At 37.9% G+C, this 21,424-nt stretch overlaps 1 protein-coding gene across 4 annotated transcripts in view; it reads right to left on the bottom strand.

The window, feature by feature from the left end:
- il23r (interleukin 23 receptor) overlaps positions 1 to 21,424 on the bottom strand; it is a 38,157-nt gene that overhangs the window by 4,927 nt on the left and 11,806 nt on the right. For all 4 annotated transcript variants that reach the window (XM_057842304.1, XM_057842306.1, XM_057842308.1 and 1 more), the window contains 6 exons: positions 19,719 to 19,855; positions 17,728 to 17,884; positions 17,485 to 17,567; positions 13,450 to 13,654; positions 6,228 to 6,428; positions 6,037 to 6,135 (listed from right to left, as the gene is read on the bottom strand). In XM_057842304.1, coding sequence (XP_057698287.1) covers positions 6,037 to 6,135; positions 6,228 to 6,428; positions 13,450 to 13,654; positions 17,485 to 17,567; positions 17,728 to 17,884; positions 19,719 to 19,855 — 882 coding nt within the window. The remainder of the gene's footprint in view (positions 1 to 6,036; positions 6,136 to 6,227; positions 6,429 to 13,449; positions 13,655 to 17,484; positions 17,568 to 17,727; positions 17,885 to 19,718; positions 19,856 to 21,424) is intronic.

Below are 21,424 nucleotides of genomic sequence, written 5' to 3'. Positions count from 1 at the left end.
GCACACAAGTTGCAAGTGGACACAAATTTATTGACACAAGTCGAACTCGCAATGAACAAAATATACAAAATGCGGAAGAAGCTGGCTTCAGCGTAAGCCCAGGCCAAAACAACAAACAAAATGAAACTACGCTTGAACCCCACCCGCTAAGTAAACCCTGATCGTAAAAAAGAAAAAACAATACAACCACTGGCACTAACCTGGCTTCTACACAAAACAAAACGGGTTGAACGAAAACGGCAGTTTACCTCTACTGCTGCGGTGATCTTATTTACAGTGGTGAACAAAAACGATCCAATAACGAATGAACACAAAAGACCTCACCGAAAAAGCGGGAGTGTAACAAAATAGCGATCAAATGCACAGGTGAATGAATAGCGAGCAAACAGCGAGCGAGGAGGGACGCGGCACGTATGCTGTCAAATGCATAGTTGCGAACTCGGAGTGTTGACTGTAAAATGACGAGCGGTCAGATGACTTTTGTTAACGCTGCCTTTATTTGGTTAACAAGACTCAGGCACAATACAACACACACGCGGGTATGCATGCTCAAACAACGGCCAAATAGTATTACCCAGAGCCGTATTACCGTGTATCGGATTAGCTGCCGTCAAGCAAGTGTCGTTATTGCCGCAAATGTAAACAAAGCGCTGCATAATGGATACATGTCAGACAGCGGCTAGTTCGGGTGGCCCGTCAGCGGCGGTGACGTCGTCAGCCCGTCCGGCGTCAATCAGAGTACGCCACGTTGGGAGGGGAGGCAGCCAGCTGGCGGACGCGGCGATCAGATGACTGACAGTCTCAAAAAAGATAACAGTTAAACGGCCAGGGCCGTCGCACCACATACAGTAGAAGTGCAGTGAGCAGCGTGGGTAACGGTTATATGTTAACATGGAAGATGGTTGGCCCTCTGGGTGGGGAACTCAAATTATAAAAGAATATAGATGGAACAACTCTTCACTTCAGTGTTGCAACTGTTCAACTTTGCACATCAGATATTTATTTTAAAGAAAAAGTCTTAGCCAAAGTTATTTTTTATTTTGTTTTTCATAATATCTACATTTCAGAATATTGTATTTTCTATTATTGAGCAGAATTCTAGCTTTGTATGGACTAATGTTCCTATTGTTGAAAGCACAAAAGTGTGTAATAAACAACTAGCACATTTATATTTTGCATTTTGTTTTCTTACTGTACCGAAAATGAACCGAACCGTGACCTCAAAACCGAGGTACGTACCGAACCGAGATTTTGGTGTACCGTTACACCCCTAGTATATATATATTAGGGGTGTCAAACGATTAAAATTTTTAATCGAGTTAATTACAGCTTAAAAATTAATTAATTGTAATTAATCGCAATTAATCGCAATTCAAACCATCTATAAAAATATGCCATTTTTCTGTAAATTATTGTTGGAATGAAAAGATAAGACACAAGATGGATATATCCATTCAACATACGATACATAAGTACTGTATTTCTTTATTACTACAATAAATCAACAAGATGGCATTACCATTATTAACATTCTGTTAAAGCGATCCATGGATAGAAAGACTTGCAGTTCTTAAAAGATAACTGTTTGTACAAGTTATAGAAATTTTATATTAAAACCCCTCTTCATGTTTTCGTTTTAATAAAATTTGTAAAATTTTCAATCAAAAAATAAACTATTAGCCCGCCATTGTTGATGTCAATAATTACTTACACAATGCTCATGATTGCTGAAGCCTATAAAATCAGTCGCACCCAAGCGCCAGCAGAGGGAGCCAAAACTCCGAAAAACACAAGTACACGTTTCACTGCGCTGTCATTGTAATCTCTCTGAGCAGGGTATTTGTGCGGTAATTGCGTCAAATATTTTAACGTGATTAATTTAAAAAAATAATTAACGCCCGTTAACGCAATAATTTTGACACCCCTAATATATATATATTAAAACAAGGCATGGCTGATATTTTTTTTCCAATTCCGATACTTTGAAAATGATGTGATTGGACCCGATCGATCGGGATGCTGATCGATTGGGACATTGCTAATACAGGGGTCCCCAAACCTTTTCCTGTGAGGGCCACATAACTTTTCCCTTCTCTGATGAGGGTCCGGGGTCAGTTTGTAACAGAAAAAGTGTGACGATTGCAGGAGTGCCTAAATGTAAAAAATTATTTTTTTTCAGAAAGCCAGAATCAAATAACCCTTTCTGGATTCTTCACGGAATAAAAGTAAATAAAATAAAAATAATATTATAATATAATAATAATAAATAATAATAACACGATTCATGAAATAGATAATACAAATATAACCAAATAACCCTCTCTGAGTTCTTCACTGAAAAAAAAATTCAAAATGCTCTCTGGTATTGTTTAGGGGGGCCGGACCAAATGTGGAGGTGGGCCGTATCCAGCCTGCGGGCCGTAGTTTGGGGACCCCTGATATAGTACATCATAAATTCTTTGGACAATGATCAATGAAAAGATATTCTGCGACGATTCGATGTAAGGGCCTTTGAGCCATTTAATACAAAATTATGAAGACCTTTAACACAAATCAGTTTTGATGTGTAAGACAAATTTGATGTGTTTTAAATGGAATAAAAATATTTAGCAAAACGTCATATCAAAACTAGAAACTGCAATTTCTGGAGAAATTATGATAGGGCTTTGCTATGGTAGATACAGATCTATCATGTGACTTCCTGTTGATTTGGGGACATTTCGGGGAAATGTCCTTTTGATATCAGGTCACTTTGTGTGGATTTGGGGATATTTCGGGGACAGGTCCGGTTGTATGGCTGTCAACGGCATCGATTTATTTGGGTGCCTGTTGAATGTCAATGGGCTGTGTTTTTGGTCAAAAATCACAACCACATAGTTTTTCTGCCATTGAAAATAAACGGGAAATTTGGACTTACATGGCCGTCAGTGGCATGGATTTGCATGGCTGTCAATGGCATCGTCTTACTTGAACGCCAGTTGACTGTCTTGGTAAGTGGTCAAAAATCACAAGAACCTATGTTTCCCTGCTATTGAAAATGAAGGGGAAATTTGGACATACGTACATGTCTGTCAATGGCATCCCATTAGAAATGAATGGGCAGGTTTTTGGTGAATTTTGGGAGAACCATAGTGTCCTGGAATTTTTTATGTGTAAATGTTGTGATTTGGTCAAAAATTGTAGGACAAATAGCGTTTTGGGGGGGGGGGGGGGGGTCCCAAAAAACCTGTGTTTAACGGCAAATGGAAAATTTTGGGGTGGACATTTGAGCGTTTTTTCCCCCTTTGATGCCAGCTTGGGTGGCTAGCCTGTTATATATATATATATATATATATATATATATATATATACAGTGCTGCTCAAAAGTTTGTGAACCCCCTCAACATTTTGGAATTTTCTATTATTTCAACCTGATTTCCTAATCAATCAATTCAGTAGTTTTTTTTTTTGTTTTTTTAACAGTTGTGTTGTCGAGACTAAATTAAAAAGAGTTTTCATCAACTGATGTAGGTGCAAAATTGAACTGTTTGGTCACAACCAAAACCGCCATGTCTGGCGAAAAGTCAACACTGCATACCACCAAAAGAACCTTCTCCCAACAGTGAAGCATGGAGGTGGGAATGTCAAGATCTGGGCTTGCTTTTCATCCTCAGGACCTGGACAACTCCACATAGTCCAGGGAATCATGAATTCTGAGGAATATTGTCAAATCCTAGAACATAACCTGACGCCATCTGTTTTGAAGTTAAAGCTTGGCAGAAGGTGGATCATGCAACATGATAATGATCCAAAGCATTCCAGCAATACAACCAAGGAATGGCTGAAAAAGAAGAAGATTCGTGTTCTGGACTGGCCCAGTCAAAGTCCTGACCTAAATCCCATTGAAATGCTGTGGCGGGACCTGAAGCGAGCAGTTCATGCCAGACGCCCATCAAACCTCTCTCAACTGACTGCATTCTGCAAGGAAGAATGGGCAAAAATCCCCCAAAGTAGATGTGAGAGGCTGATTAGTCACTACAGAAACCGTTTGGTTGAGGTAATCTCTGCAAAAGGAGGCGCAATATCCTATTAACTGAAGGGGTTCACATACTTTTGCACACATGATATCTGAGTTTTTCTTAAATCAACCACTTTTGTTAAATAAAGAATGACAATATAACTATTTCTTTTGTTTCAGTCCATTATTTGGAATGTCAGTATTGTGGATTTGGGTATAACTTAACATTTAATAAGGTTATTTTAGTTTTTTTTACAAAAAATCTGACCATCGCTGTGGGGTTCACAAACTTTCGAGCAGCACTGTATATATATATATATATATATATATATATATATATATATATACCATAATTTTTGGACTATAAGGCGCACAAGACTATAAGCCGCACCCACCAAATTTGACACAAAAACAGATAAGCAGCACTGGACTATAAGCCGCAGCACTCCTCATTGTATTATGGAATATATACACCAAAAGATAGTAACCGGTAACACTTTATTTGACAGCGGCACCGTAAGACTGTCATAAGACCAAATGAACCACCATGAAGCTTTGAACCAATGGGCTGAAAAGCTTCATTGCTTCGAGAAGCTTGGTTTGCCCATCACTGCTCCACCTGCTGTCTACACTGTTCTCGTCCAACATACCTCCTGGCATGCATTGCAGCACTATAGATGTAAATAACAATCAAAATTCACGTTCTCTGCAAATTATTTCTTCAGTTACTGTTCAGTTTCATTTATTGCTAGAGATGGTATTTGGTAACTCTTTATTTGAAAGTGGCCCCATAAAACTGTCACTAGACAATCATAATTATGACATGACACTGTTATGACAATTAATGAAGGCTTTTACCAGATGTCATTTAGTGTTATCCGGCAAATTATCTCACTTTTGAATGGATGTAAAAGAAACCGAGCTGAACATAAATGGAGATAGTTTGCCATAGTTTGCCGGATGACACTTAATGACATCTGTCATAAGAATTCAGTAATGCCCATGATAGTGTCATGTCATAATTATGACGGTCATAAGACCAAATGAACCACCATTGCTTCAAAAAGCTTCATTTGGACATCACTGCTCCCTTGGAGAGACAGTCAACCTCTCCTGCCACCTGCCGTCAACACTGTTGTTGTCCAACATGCCTCCTAGCATGCATTGCAGCGCTACATATGTAAATAACAATCAAAATCCATGTTATGTGCCAATTATTTCTTCAGTTGCTGTTCCAGTTGTTTCATTAATTGCTAGTTATGGTATTTAGTAACATTTTATTTGACAGCCGTGCCATAAGACTATCATAATTATGACATGACATGTCATTTTGTGTAATCGGCAAATTATCTCACTTTTGGATTGATTTAAAAGATCCGAGCTGGACATAAATGGAGTTAGTGACATAGTTTGCCGGATGACAATGACATCTGTCATAAGCATTGATAGTGTTATAATTATGAAAGTCTTATGACGCCGCTCTCAAATAAAGTGTTACCTATTAACCCAAATAAATCAACAAATAAGCCGCGCTGGACTATAAGCCGCAGGATGCTGAGGGAGGGAAAAAAGTAGCGGCTTATAGTCCGGAATTTACGGTATATACAGTATATACAGTATATATATATATATATATATATATATATATATATATATATATATATATATATATATATATACACACACATTTGCCTAATGCAACCCCAACAACTACTACTGCGCCTTATAATGTGGTGCGACCAATATATGAAAACATTTATTCTACATATTAAATTTGACTTTTTTTTTCATTTGATTTCCAGCGATGCCAACAGTCGCGCTTCGGGTTTCACCAATAAAACGTCGCAACAATAATCACATGACTCCATTATACCAATCAAAATATCATTTTGAAGTAACGCTACTCTTACTTGAGTAAAAAAATTGGCTATTCTATCCACCTCTGACTATAGTGGTCACTGTCCCTGAAAGGGTTACCGTAATTGTTTTAATTGCTTTTTAATTTTCCATAAGTGTTTCAAAATGTTGACGTGTATTACTGAGCTGTCCCGAGTAGGCCAGGATGGAGGACGGCGTGCTGACTCCTCGTCTGCTCACGGCGTAAATGGTGACGTTATACCTAACGCCTGCAGTCAAGCCTCAAAACAGGAAAACATGGTGTAATTCACTAAATGTCCACTGGGAGTACGCGCGGTATTGAAATAGAGACTCGCTGTTAGGGTCTCTTTACCTGCAATGCTTGCGTTGTTATTATCCGGTGGAACTTTTATCCAATTTAGCTGATTTTTCCTATTAGGCACGCCAGTCCATTCCAGTATACAGTACAGTACTTCACTTCCTGATGTGCTCTTTATTGCTTTATCCCAGGAGACTAGCATTGCGCTTCCGGTAGCGTCTGGCACAGCTAGCTGGAACTCAGGCCCTGGTTCACCTAAACAAAATAAACAAAAAACTATTTTTAGCCTTATTCACCAAAAGAGTTGTTATTGTCATTGACTTTGGACAGGGAGGGACAGCGGCAAATAATTGTGATGGCAATAGCAGTCACTTGTGTTACCATTAAGAAAGTTAAGGTGGTACGTATGGGGCGCCGTTTGCAGTATATGCTAGAAATTACAACATCATTTTCTCACATTTAGCGCCTCATAGTGTTTAAAATGGTTTGAAATTTTTAGTCACTTTTTTTTTTTTTTTGCCCATTTACAACGCAATTTAGCAACTTAAATATTTAGTTTTTAATAAGAAGTTTTAGACCTGACTGTTTAAATCCAGAACTAAATATTTAATTTTAATCATAAATTTATATCCTATATCCTAAATGTTAAATCTGGAAACGGTTGGAACTAAATACAGTGGTACCTCTACATACGAATTTAATTCGTTCCAGGACCTTGTTTGTAAGTCGAAATGGTCGTATGTCGAGCAGGATTTTCCCATAGGAATACATTATAATTCCATTAATTCGTTCCAAAGCCTAAAAACATACACTAAATTCTTAATAAATACTGCTGGCACTGTTACAAATGGCAATTAAACATAGAAAAACAAATAAGTTATAAATAAATAATTCAGAATAATTTAATAATAAGAAGAATAATTAATAATTATTCCTGTAAATAATGTAACGAATCGGATTCTAATATGGCGGACACTTTTTACTGTCCCTGAACGCACCGCGAAGCTGACGTCTCAGTGAGATAGGTCGGTGCGGTAGAGATAATACTTTCGTTTTCTTGAGAGCAGTCAACTGCTTAAGACAATGGGCGTTTTGTGTTGGATAAGTTCTTAAATAAATGATAAAAACGTGACGAAGCTGGCGATTTCCTTGGCAATGTTACCACAATAATAATTGTCACCTTAACTTATAAATAGTGGCGAACGGTGGTCGGAAGAGGACCATGGAGCTGTATTGTTGAGCCAGTTCAGGGACGCGCACCCCAAGCTCATATTTTTCTATAACTTGCATCTTCATTTCAAAGGTAAGCATCACTTTTTTCCTTGTTTCTCCAACTGTATCAACTTTTTTTGAAAACTGTGTTGATTTCTCACACAAGAAAATCCACCGTGCGTTCGTTTGCAGTGCTGTCATGTCGTCGGATTTCGAGCAACTCGTCGGATGTAGAAACAAATGGCGGCTCAAATTTTACGTCGGATGTCGAAAAGATCGTGTGTCGAAGTGATCGTATGTAGAGGTACCACTGTATTTAGCTTAATATGCAGATTCACGTGACTGGAGACTGGAAGTAACAAAATAAAAGCTGGAGCAACTCAGACTGTCTGTTTACGTTGATTAAAAATGAATAAAACCTACTCAACGGTGGCAGTCGGTCGGCACTTGGACATGAGTCATTGTGATTATAACAATATATAGCTAAAATACACATTTAGGAGTAACTATTTAAAGAGTATTTTGTGTGCGTCAGCTTTTATTTTGTTACTTCCAGTCTCCAGTCATGTGAATTTGCATATTAACACGAGAAAACCCAGCAGAGGCCGACTCGGCCTTTCCCAAGACAAACACTCCTAATATTCCCTAGCAATAGCCGATTTGGCCTCTCCTCCGTGACTCATGTGATAGTTTGTGTCAGTTCAAGTCAAGCCCAATTTATTTAATTACATTTATTTATGAAGTCTGACACTTTTTACACATTTTTTAATTCACTTCTCCTATACTCCACACATAACGACAGAAAGAATGGCCCAAATGCGTACATTGTTTTGAAGAAGGAAAAAAAGCGTTTTAGAACTGCAATTTGAGTGTAAAGCTGGAATTATGTCTATAGTTTAGAAGGACTGAATCAGGCGCATGGAGTATGGATTGTGGTCATTGTGCCTGAAGTTAATGTATGTCTAGTGGTTACATTTTTACAGTATATGAACGGCTGTTGTCTATCTGACAACGACTTGCCAATTCAAAAGCACTTGGGTCATTTTTGCCATCAATGGGTTTTCCGGGGGGAGAGGCCATATCGGCCATTGTTTGGGACTAGCAAGAGTACCAGAATTCTCTGGGACTTCTCGTCTTATGCTAAATATTTAGTTCCAATCGTTTCCAAATTTAACATTTAGGATTCAGGACATAAATTTAAGATTTAAATTAAATATTTAGTTCTGGATTTAAACAATTAGGTCCAAAACTTTACAAAAAATTAAGTTGCTAAATAATGTTTTAAATGTGTAAAAAAAAAAAAAAAAGTGACTCTAAAGATTTTACATCACATTTTAAACACTGTGGCGCTAAGTGTGAGAAAATGTTGTCGTAATTTTCAACATGTACTGCTCTACAAACGGCGCCCCATAGGTACGTCATTGTTAATGTGAAGTAGTGGTTTCCTTTTGAACAAATATGAAGCCTGGACTATGAAATTTAAGACCAGTTAGTTTAGTTTCAAACAGAAATGTATTTTTTTAACTTAAACTTGATTGTTTAAGGCATAAAAAGTTTATGTAAATAAATAAATCATGGATTAACTGCAGAGGTGGGTAGTAATGCATTGCATTTACTCAGTTACATTTGTGAAATTTTTTGTGAAAAATGTACTTCTAAGAGTAGTTCTCCTAAGCCATACTTTTTAGTTTGAGAAACGCTACTCTTACTCCGCTACTTTTTTCTACACTAGTCGTTACATTTTCCCTCTATATTCTACAAATTTGGTTTTACCATAATTTTACTATAAGGCGCACCTGACTATAAGCCGCCACCTACCAAAATGACATGAAATCGGCATTTGTTCAGAGATAAGCCACACCGGACTATAAGCCACAGCTGTCCTCATTGTATTACTGGATAATTACACTAAAAGATATTAGCCGATAACATTTTATTTGACAACGTCATCACAAGACTCTCCTAAGACCAAATGAACCACCATGAAGCTTTGAACCAAATGGCTGCAAATCTGTATTGCTTCAAGAAGGTTCATTTGGCCATTACTGCTCCCTTGGGAGAGACAGTCAACCTCTGCTGCCACCTGCTGTCAACAATGTTGTCGTCCAACATGCCTCCTAGCATGCATGGCAGCACTACCGATGTAAAAAACAATAAAAAATCATGTTCCGTGCAAATTATTTCTAGGGTTGTTCCGATCATGTTTTTTTGCTCCCGATCCGATCGTTTTAGTTTGAGTATCTGCCGATCCCGATATTTTCCGATCCGATTGCTTTTTTTTTGTGCTCCCGATTCAATTCCAATCATTCCCGATAATTTTCCCGATCATATACATTTTGGCAATGCATTAAGAAAAAAATGAATAAAACTCGGATGAATATATACATTCAACATACAGTACATAAGTACTGTATTTGTTTATTATGACAATAAAACCTCAAGATGGCATTTACATTATTAATATTCTTTCTGTGAAAGGGATCCACGGATAGAAAGACTTTGTATATTGTGACTAAATATTGCCATCTAGTGTATTTATTGAGCTTTCAGTAAATGATACTGTAGCCATGCCCAAATGCATGATGAAGTGCAACCATGACTGTGCGTAGTGCTACCAATTGATATATCTTCTCTGCGTTGGGAAATAGAGTGTTAAGAAAAAGATCAATTACTACCTTTCTTCCCCACATTGCTTCCCATGATATTTCTAATCGTAGGGAGAGGGATTGTAGGGCTTTAGCCGATTAAAAAAAGGCTCCAAAGGCTGCCAAAATTCCCTCTACTCATGTTATGCTGCCTTTTAGCTCTCTATATAGGTAAAACGGCGTCATTACAGATTAAACGCGACAATGCGTGAGGGGGTCATGCAGCGCATGTATTAATTGCGTTAATTTAAAAAAAAATGTATCACGTTAAAATATTTAAGTACCGCTGTTATCGGGATAAATTTGATAACTCTACCTTAAGCTTAAAGACTCTGGATGAGTATAACATATTATGTCTGTAACATTAAATACAATTAGAAAACGATTGAATTAAAAAATATATATATATATATATATTAAAAAAAGGCATGTCCCCTATTTTTTTGCAGATTCCGATACTTTGAAAATGACGTGATCGGACCCGATCAATCAGGATGCCGATCGATCGGGACATCTCAAATTATTTCTTCAGTTACTCTTCCAGTTGTTTCGTTAATCACTAGCTCTGATATTCTGTAACACTTGATTTGACAGTGGCACCATAAGACTGTCATAATACCTCATAATTAAGAATCATAATTATGACATGACACTGCCATGAGTATTAATGAATGCTTATGACAGATATTATCTCACTTTGAAAAGATGTAAAAGATCTGAGCTGGACATAATTGGAGTTAAGTAACATAATTTACCGGATAACACTTAATGACATCTGTCATAAGCATTCAGTAATGCCCATGATAGTGCCAGTGATAGTGTCTTTTGACAGTCTTATGACGCAGCTGTCAAATAAAGTGTTACATATTAACCCGAATAAATCAACAAATAAGCCACACTGGATTTTAAGCCACAGGTTTCAAAATGAGGGAAAAAAGTAGCGGCTTATAGTCAGAAAATAACTGTACTTTTTTTTTTTTCCAGTGACGGCAACAGTGGTGCTACCAGTCTCTCCAATAAGACCTAACAACAATAATCACAAAACTCCATTTTACCAGATTATGATTATGCCAGCCTGTTCAATCACGCTGCGTCTTTAAAGCACCGTAAAAAATTAAGTATTTAACATAGAGCGCAAACGGCAACATGACTCGAAAGCACGGATTTTAGTCTCTCTCCCAGTTTTTATGTGGCACCAACTGACCACAGAGAACTGGAGATATGATCCTTTCAGTTTCATTATTGGAAATATGTTTTCTCGACTAAAGGGCACTCAGTCTCTTTGAACGAATAATGATCTAGTTCTGTAGATTTTTTTTCTCTCGCCAGAATTCAATGTTATATAATATGTTATTTAACAGGTAGTCGTACAGTATAATACAGTTCACATAGATAACCTTGTGCTGAGAAAAAAAATACCATTGTTTAATTTTTTTTTAATCAAACATTGCAAGCAGTTGCTCACAATGTTACTCATTGCTTGAATATTCTTTTCACCAAATATTTTTTCACTTGTACAGTGGGGCAAATAAGTATTTAGTCAACCACTAATTGTGCAAGTTCTCCCACTTGAAAATATTACAGAGGCCTGTAAATGTCAACATGGGTAAGCCTCAACCATGAGAGACAGAATGTGAAAAACACTTTGTTATGTACCCTTTGTTGGCAATAACAGAGGCCAAACGTTCTCTGTAACTCTTCACAAGCTTTTCACACACTGTTGCTGGTATTTTGGCCCATTCCTCCATGCAGAGTAGTGAATTTTTGGGGCTGTCGTTGGGCAACATGGACTTTCAGCTCCCTCCACAGATTTTCTATGGGGTTGAGATCTGGAGACTGGCTAGGCCACTCCAGGACCTTGAGATGCTTCTTATAAAGCCACTACTTTGTTGCCCTGGCTGTGTGTTTGGGATCATTGTCATGCTGAAAGACCCAGCCACGTCTCATCTTCAATGCCCTTGCCGATGGAAGGAGATTTTCACTCAAAATCTCTCGGTACATGGCCCCATTCATTCTTTCCTTTAGACAGATCAGTCGTCCTGGCCCCTTTGCAGAAAAACAGCCCCAAAGCATGATGTTTCCACCACCAGGTTTCACAGTGGGTATGGTGTTCTTCAGATGCAATTCAGTATTCTTTCTCCTCCAAACACAAGAACCTGTATTTCTACCAAAAAAGTTCTATTTTGGTTTCATCTGACCATAACACATTCTCCCAGTTCTCTTCTGGATCATCCAAATGCTCTCTAGCGAACCCCAGCCGGCCTGGACATGTACTTTCTTCAGCAGGGGGACACGTCTGGCAGTGCAGGATTTGAGTCCCTGGCGGCACATTGTGTTACTGGTAGTGGCCTTTTTTACTGTGGTCCCAGCTCTCTGTAGGTCATTCACTAGGTCCCCCCATGTGGTTCTGGGATTTTTGCTCACCGTTCTTGTTATCATTTTGATGCCACGTGGTGAGATCTTGCATGGAGCCCCAGATAGAGGGAGATTATCAGTGGTCTTATATGTCTCCCATTTTCTAATAATTGCTCCCACAGTTGATATCTTTACACCAAGCGTTTTACCTATTGCAGATTCAGTCTTCCCAGCCTGGTGCAGGTCTACAATTTGTCTCTGGTGTCCTTCGACAGCTCTTTGGTCTTGGCCATAGTGAAGATTAGAGTGTGACTGACTGAAGTTGTGGACATGTATCTTTTATACCAATAATGAGTTAAATGAGTTGAATAACAGGTATCATTAATACAGGTAACGAGTGGAGCCTCGTTAGATCTCGTTAGAAGAAGTTAGATTTCTTTGACAGCCAGAAATCTTGCTTGTTTGTAGGGGACCAAATACTTATTTCCCACTATAATTTGGAAATAAATTCTTTAAAAATCAAACAATCTGATTTTCTTCTTTTTTTCCACATTCTGTCTCTCATGGTTGAGGTTTACCCATGCTGACAATAACAGGCCTCTCTAATCTTTTCAAGTAGGAGAACTTGCACAAATGGTGGTTGACTAAATACTTATTTGCCCCACTGTACTTGAGTACTTGGATGACTACTTTTACTTTTACTCGAGTAATTTTATTTTGAAGTAACGCTACTCTTACTTGAGTACAATTTTGGGCTTCTCTACCTACCTGTTTAACTGCCACAGAGAGTTGTAAATTCTTTAATGTCTTACTTATTAATTACAATTGGCTTATTTTCATTCATTTGTGACAGTTAAAATGTAAGCAGTGAAAGTGTTTATTTTCATTTTTAAAAAAAATCTACTTACACATTGTTAAGGCACGTTTAATTGATCATTGACTTTGATAAATTGAAATGCTAGCAACTGAAGTAGTTCATTTTTAAAACTTGAAATTGTGAAATGTAGCATTGAAAAGGAATTTTTCCAACAAAAGTGGCATGTTTGTTGTCAGGTCGTGCATACCCGAGAATCTGAGCGGGACGCTGGTCAGCGGCGACGTCCCATAAGAGGCAACTACACTGAAGCCAAGCGCCGGAAGGTCGGATGACACCTGAAGGGAGCACTTGCTGAACAACGCGGAGCAATTCACTTCCTGTTCTGCGGGACCATGGCCTAGGACCACCTTGTAGCGCTCCACCTGGCCACTGTACGACTCTGGATCCGGAGCCTGGTGATTTGTTTAGCAATAAAAACAAAAAAACAAAACAAAAACAAAATTATTTCTGAATGAACTCTCACCTCAGAAATTTTCATATCAAGGTTTGCATCAAATTATTGAGTATTTGAGCACTCTTTTGTTAGCAGAACCATTAACAGGATTGAGAAAAAAAATCTTGGAGGGCTGGCAGTGAAGGATCATGTTTCAAGTGCAATTGACTTGAATATATGATCATGGAACCAGATAGTAGGACTTAATCAGTGGCGGACTTGGCAATTTTGGGACCTAAGGTGAACATATCCAGGGGCCCTCTTCATGGGTCAGGGGTTAAAAAGGTGAGAAGAGTGTGGAGGAAATATGTTCCGTTACACTGGGGCTGTCCTAAACGACAAATTTTCTCCTGATTAGTCAGCCGACTAGTTTTACGATTAGTCGACTAATCTAATAATTTTCTTTCTTTCATTTTTTTTTTTTTTTTTTTTTTTACAAATTTAGCAATGAAATTTTTGTTGACACCTATTAATTCACAAAACCATTTTGGAACACTTAATTTTTTTTATCAAAGTAGAAATAATCATGTACATAACAATAATTAATCACAAATAAACGAGGTTAAATGCTGTTAGCATTTACTAGTGCAAAAGAATGGAAAGTAAAACAGATTCAGAACACTGACTTTGCATTATCTATCTAGCATTATTATTATAGTATACTACTATATATAATAGTAGTATAATAATTATAATAATTATTCATTGCCAATCATATTTGTCATAAAGAGTGTCATTTGAAAACTATTCTTAGTGTAGAATCTGTATTCTGTAGTATGTACTCCACATATTATATTAATTCTGAGGTAAGTGGGATTAACTCCAGAAATCGTTATTTATATGACGAACATGACGTGCTTTTATTTTGAAATGTTCACCGGAGGTATGTTCGCTAAACCGCTAACCAAAAGCTTTACACTCCATAAAAAAAAAACATTCTTCGTCATTGCTTGTGGTGTCACGCAAAGATTTGATTTTTTTTTTCGTTAGCAAATGCTGTTAACCAGCTGTTGAGTGTTATTGCATGACTGATTAGAACTGTACTGCAATGTTTCGCCACAGGGTGTGCTGTCGTGTATTTTATGTTCGGTGTGAAGAAGAAAGTTAAAAGAGGCATTAGCGGCCTGTTCTCAACTTCTCCCTCGCTCACTGGACTTTGGCTCTCATGGAGAGCACGTTCACTCATGTGTTTGAAATAAACGATAGCTGACGTGCAAAGTAGCAAATATGCTGTAAAAATAACTAGTGGCTGAACTTCAATGTGTACAGACACACTCTCTGAGCTCCTGAAGCTTAACCGATAAGCGCTCAGGGCCAGCAAGCTCGACTCCCACTATGGCTCCAAAGAATTTGAAACCCGGAGACTTGGATGAAATAAAATCCTCCATACAGAAGTTGGAGGTCTCCTTGACTGGCTTGATTCAAAACCAGAATCAAGAAATCGTCAGAGAGCTCAAGTTAATTCGCGCTGAAAACGAGAAACTCAAGCAGGCTGTCGAGGAGAGAGATGTTCGCATCAAGAGGCTGGAAATTTTGGCTGACGATCTTGACCAGTGCCGACGCGCAAATAAGCGCATCATTTCTGGATTACAACTGACGCCTAGCCCAGGTGACACAGTGGCGCAACTGGCGATGGCGTACCGCACGCTGGCTATTTTTAGACCGTGACGTCGCATCGTAAAGCGGAAGTAAAGCCGGAGTGGGACATTATAGACCCGCCCTCGCATAGACACAACGCAAGTAGTGCTACTTTTCGCCGGTAATCTTTCAAAAACGAACATGCCGATCATGCATTGCTTTTTTGGAACTTGTAGAAACGACTCTAGACATTACAACCATGAAGGATATTTTCTTCATACGCTTCCGGAAACCAAAAACTCGGGAGGAAAACATGTGAAGACCGGATCAACTTGCGCGGACTTTAACACCAGCTCGGCGAATCCATTCACGTTTCATATGCAGTAAACATTATGTTGGGTTGGCATGGTCTTTCAGAGGACAAAGGGGTAAACCATTTTTATATTTTTAACTTATTTTTTTTAGCGTAACGTTGTGCCGTACTGCTTTTGTCTGACAATGAATGACCTGAAAAGAATTACAATGGTATCTGACTGCCACTGTTACCGTTTCTGTTGTATATACATATATATATATATATATATATATATATATAAACTTTAGTAAGGCGGAAGTGTAAATAAATTATAGGATTAAGATGTGTTGTCAATGAAAAAATTAAAAGTGTTTGTTGGCTGTCACTGAGTAGCATTTGCGATTGCTACACAAAGCTAACTAAATTACCCCCAAGAACGTTAAGAGACTTAGGACAACCAGAGGATATATAAGAAAGACAGGGCTGATGGTAAAGGATAGCTTGTTGAAACCGGAGAATGTCATTGTCAGTCGTGTCGATAAAAAAAAAGCTAAAGCTATTCTTAGGTCGGCTCGTTCTTTTCGTCTTTTTCAGCCTTCGACACTAAAGCCATCTCTTTAACTGAACATTTTTATGTTCTTCCACATCTTTGCCAGTCAATTCTGCACCAGGCACATAATTTTCGGAGAGAATTGGTAGTTTTGGCTCTGTAAACATCTCCTTTGTACACGATTTCCATTCATTTCCTATTAGGGACAAACGGTGGCTTGTCCCTACTTAACAACAGTAGCTAATGTCATGAATATTAATGAGCGGAAGTGACGTGTTGCTTTGCGGTACGCCATTGCTAAGCTGAAAGAGTATGTAATAAACATGGAACCGCAAACAGATGCAAAAATATCAGGGACATGACAGAGCCATAACCTTGTACGCCCTGAAATTAATCGAGCTGCTTGACTGGACGCTGAGTTACTAAACCCAGATTGTTTATTGTACAGTTTTGTGGCCATCTGATGTATGTACCATGTCTGAATGTGCGTCTTTAGTTGTATGGGGGACGGGAAACTGATCAGCATATGCTTCTTCCCGTCCGCCTTTGTCTTCTTCTTCGGTTCCTTCGGGCAAATCATATCACATTTTGTAATTGTCAATGATTGTCCATGATACCGATGATGATGACAATAAAATTATTTAAAAAAAAAAAAAAAAAAAAAAAAAAAAAAGCGAGCTTAGTGGCGTGAAAAACGCGGGAGAGCTAAGTGAAGCTAACGAACAGCTAAGCGGAGCTAACCAATGCTAAACGGAGCTAAGCGAAGCTAAACGGCACTAAATGAAGCTAAGCGACTGATACTCTGTCCGTCGTCGTGGAACAGTCCATTGTAGTGCGTGTGCGTGGGGGAGAGATCATATAAATGCAGCATTCAAATGGCTTTCTTTTCTGTTTTGTTATTTGTCTGTTTGGTATGCTGACATCATTATACATGACGAATAGTTGGGGGTGCTGCTGCCTCTGGTGGCCCAAGCCCTTGCTCGTTGGGGCAAGGGCAGCTGGCTGGGGGCCCCCTAATGGTTGGAGGCCTAAGGCGATCGCCTACTTCGCCTGAATAGTAGATCCACCTATTGACCTAATAATCAAGCAAACATCAGTGGCTCGTTGGACTAGTGGTATGATTCTCGCTTTGGGTGTGAGAGGTCTTGGGTTTGACTCCTGACTGAGCCCTCCATTAAAGTGTATGTTTTGGTTTCTTTGGCAACTGCCACATGGTTGCAAATATAGCAGATAAATAAATCAAGGGTGATGGACGTCCAATCCATTTTGACTGGGAGGGGCGAATGAACCATAAATAACAGTGAAAGAGTAATTGAGATGCTTAGAAAGCTTTACCACCATCAGTAAAAATAGAAAATAAAGTTACCTTCCATAAAACAGTGACATCCTGCAGTGAGCTGGTCTCGCGGTTGCTTAATATCCGCCACGCATGGAGCGGTTGAGATGGCCCTAAAGATAAATGCACAGGAAATGCACAAATCACAAATTTTGCTTGCCACTTTGCTGCAGTAGAATTTGTGGAATATGTCGCCAGAGGTAACATTAGTAATTAACTGCAGGGGCCCCAGAACGAACCCCTGGGGTATGCCGGTACTTGGTAGTAGTTGACCTTTTCCAGGACTTCTCCCGGTCACTGCCTGACTCCATTCGCTGCAATTTCCAGCTCCGGCAGCACACGCCCTGATCTGGAAGTTGTAGTCCGTCAGGGGCTTCAGACCGTCCACTTTCACCTCATCTCGGCTGAGCCGCGTGGACTCTTTGGGTTCCTACAAGACAGAGATTTTTTAGTGCCAAATTTGTTTTCTACATGTAAAATGACATTGGCGCAGTCATTTTTCGACATGGTCACCATTTCTTAGGAACCTTAATTAGGTATTTAGTCTTTTTTTGATTATGAAAACAATCAACTTAAAGTTGAAAAAAAAAAAGAAAAAATAAATAGTCGATAAATCAGAACGTTTATAAACTTGAATAGATGTGGTTCTACTGTATTTTGCATTTTACTTTATTGGCTCTACAGCAATAGTATATTTTTTAAACTAGCAGTTTTACTTTTCACTAAGTACTACGGAAATGTGAGCAAGTAAAGCAGGGACTTCAAACTCATCTTTTATTAATCGATAGCTAATCGGATATCAAATTATTATTATTTTTTTTAAACATTGTTTAAAAAGTTGATGAATCGTTTAGACACATTGTTGTCGTCAAATTTGTCCAAATCCTCTTTTTTTGTATTATGGGATGTTGACACCAAAAGATATTAACCGCTAATACTTTATTTGGCAGCGGCATCATACGACTGTTATAAGACCAAATGAACCACCATGAAGCTTTGAATCAATTGACTTCAAAGCTTCATTGCTTCAAGAATCTTCCTTTGGCCATCACTGCTCCCTTGGGGGAGACAGTCAACCTCTTCTGCCACCTGCTGTCCTGCTCCTAGCATGCATTGCTACAGATGTAAATAACAATCAAAATTCATGTTCTGTGCTAATTATTTCTTCAGTTACTGTTCCAGTTGTTTCATTAATTGCTTGTTTTGCTATTTGGTAACACTCTATTTGACAGTGGCGCCGTAAGACTGTCATTAGACAATCATAATTATGACATGACACTCTCATGAGCATTAATGAATGCAAATTATCTCACTTTTGAATGGATGTAAAAGATCCGAGCTGGCCATAAATGGAGTTACTGACATCTGTCATAAGCATTCAGAAATGCCCATAAAAGTGTCATGTCATAATTATGACGGTCTTATAACAGTCTTATGGCGCTGCTGTCATATAATGTTTTACCAAATAACATAACAAGCAATGACTGGAACAGTAACTGAATAAACAATTAGCACAGAACATGAATTCTTATTGTTATTTACATCTGGAGCACTGCAATGCATGCTGGGATGGATGTGTTGCCTTTTAACAAAAAAAAAAAAAATCAACAAATAAACCGCACTGAACTGTAAGCCGCAGGATTCCAAATGAAGGAACAAAAGTAGTGGCTTATTGTCCGAAAGTTATGGAGAACTAAAAGAAAATACACAGCATCGTCTCTTGAAATATGTTTTTTATTTTTCATTTTTTAATTTAAATTTTTAAATAAAAAAATAAAATAAAATAAAAGGACATAAGTAATAAATAGTTCGTTTTTATTCTTAAATATAAAAATAATTACATTTATTTTAAATTTAAGAAAAAAATAAATAAATATTTTTCGATTTAATTTTTATTTGTTTTATTTTAGAAGAAACCTTAAGTTGAAGCACATAATTCACTTTTGCGGGCCAATCAAAATGATATTGCGGGCTGGATCTGACACCCGGGCTTTGAGTTCGACACCTGTTATGTAACGATACAAGACTTTACAAAAAAAAAAAAAAAGTATTTTAGAATCAAATTGTAAAAGCGTACAGGGAGTCAGGGATTCGTTACTTTCTACCAATTTACACTCTAGTTTTACCCCTACTGATAACAAACTTCTATTTGATCTGATCAACCTCAAATCATTTTCACAGATGCTTTCACACTGTCTGACAAGTAAGAAAAAGTCTAAGTGAACCAAGTAAAGTTCAGACACATTAGTCTTTTGTATTTTTACCCAGGAGGAGAAGTTGTCCGTGCGGAGTCTGACAGAAGCGTTGAGGAGTGACAGGTCTTCAGGGCCATCCCACAGCAAAATGGCCGTAGAGAAGTTCCCAAAATAGACGTGAGTGATGCGAGGGCTGTGCGGGATGACTGGAAAAGTGGTGAGACCCATAGGCGGAGTTTTACTTTTGGGGTAGGGGGGGCACAACAATTTGATGACCACGAAACGCAGTGTCAGCAAAATAATTAACTTACAAAAATATTTATATTTACAAGTTGACAATGAGCGTTTTGTGTTTCCCATCATTCTTGAGGGGAATTCTAAATCAGGCTGCTTAGGCAATACTTTTCGCCAAGATGGTCGACCATTGAATATGGTACGCCCACCGGTGTCGTGCCAATGTGGTTACCCCAGTCAAAAATTGTATCCCCTAGGCGGAGTCATATGGAGGTAGATTTGTGTCTTTATTATTCAATCAAAAATGTTGCTTCAGTCAAAATACATATTTTCAACCAAAAAAAAGTCGCTTCATTAAAAAAAAAGAGTTTGAATGCAAAAATAAATTTGAAACTCAAGCAACTCAAAAAATGCATGTGAAAGCTATTTTTCTTTGATTGCTACTTACTTACTTATTTATTTTTGATTGAAGTCAAGTTTCTTTTTTTTTTTAATTGAAGCTACTTTTTTGATTGAAGTAATGTTGATTTGTGTTTGGGCCACATTGTAGCTAGGACATTTTTGTCTTTATTATTCAATCAAAAAATAAGTTGCTTCAAAAAAAATATATATTTTCAAAAAGAAAAATCACTTCATTCCAAAAAGAAAAAATTCAATCTTAGAAAAAGTTTTTGAATGCGAAAATATCTGAGATCAAAAACTTTGCATTTGAACACTTAATTTTTCATTGAAAAAGTTTTCTTAGATTGAAACAATCCTTTTTGTGTTCAGGCCATATTATCGGTAGGACATTTGTGTCTAAATCATTCAATCCCAAAAAAGGTTGCTTCAAACAAAAAAAATATTTTCAAAGAAAAAAAAAATTTGAAAAATAAAATTGGGATGGGGGATTATATACAAGGCAAATGATCATCTAAACTGCTAGTCAGATTATCTGTTCGAAAAATAATTTTGACCCATTATAAAATTATATTTTTTTGTTCATTTCATTCAGTTTTGTTGCAGTTTTATTGCTTTACAACTTTTATACATATAGGAAAGTCAATTACATGCAAGGACACTTTTCGGCCTCCGAGGAGCCCTGACCCCCCCCCCCCCCCCCCCTTAAAATCCGCTTATGGTGAGACCCCTTTGTCAACATTATTCTTTATGTGGCTGGATTGTTTTGTAGCTTAATAATGTAGAAAATTAGTCTCTTGCACATCTGGGTGCTGGGCTAACCTACCCAACTAGCCGAGAAATGCTAACCCCAGTTTACCCTTTTCTGTAATACTGTGTAGTGGAACGTTTGGGTTTCTTTTCGGAGAGAACTTCATGTAGAAAACAGCAAACATTTCAGTTTACATGAGGCAAGCGTTTTAAATTTTTAAATGAAAATTTGACAGTGAATTAAAAATGAGTTGGGAAGTCATACTTTTGGCTATATGCCGGAAAACACAGACAAGGCTTAAAAAGCAGTTTCTGCTCTTGCAGTTCTCTTTAAAACAAACTGCTGTATTTTAACCCAAAATAACTGTTGTGTTCGAAAGAACAATATGTCT

This window comes from Corythoichthys intestinalis, chromosome 7 (assembly GCF_030265065.1).
Source record: "Corythoichthys intestinalis isolate RoL2023-P3 chromosome 7, ASM3026506v1, whole genome shotgun sequence".
Classification (NCBI taxonomy): Eukaryota; Metazoa; Chordata; class Actinopteri; order Syngnathiformes; family Syngnathidae; genus Corythoichthys; species Corythoichthys intestinalis.
This window is presented reverse-complemented; position numbering and strand designations above follow the sequence as displayed.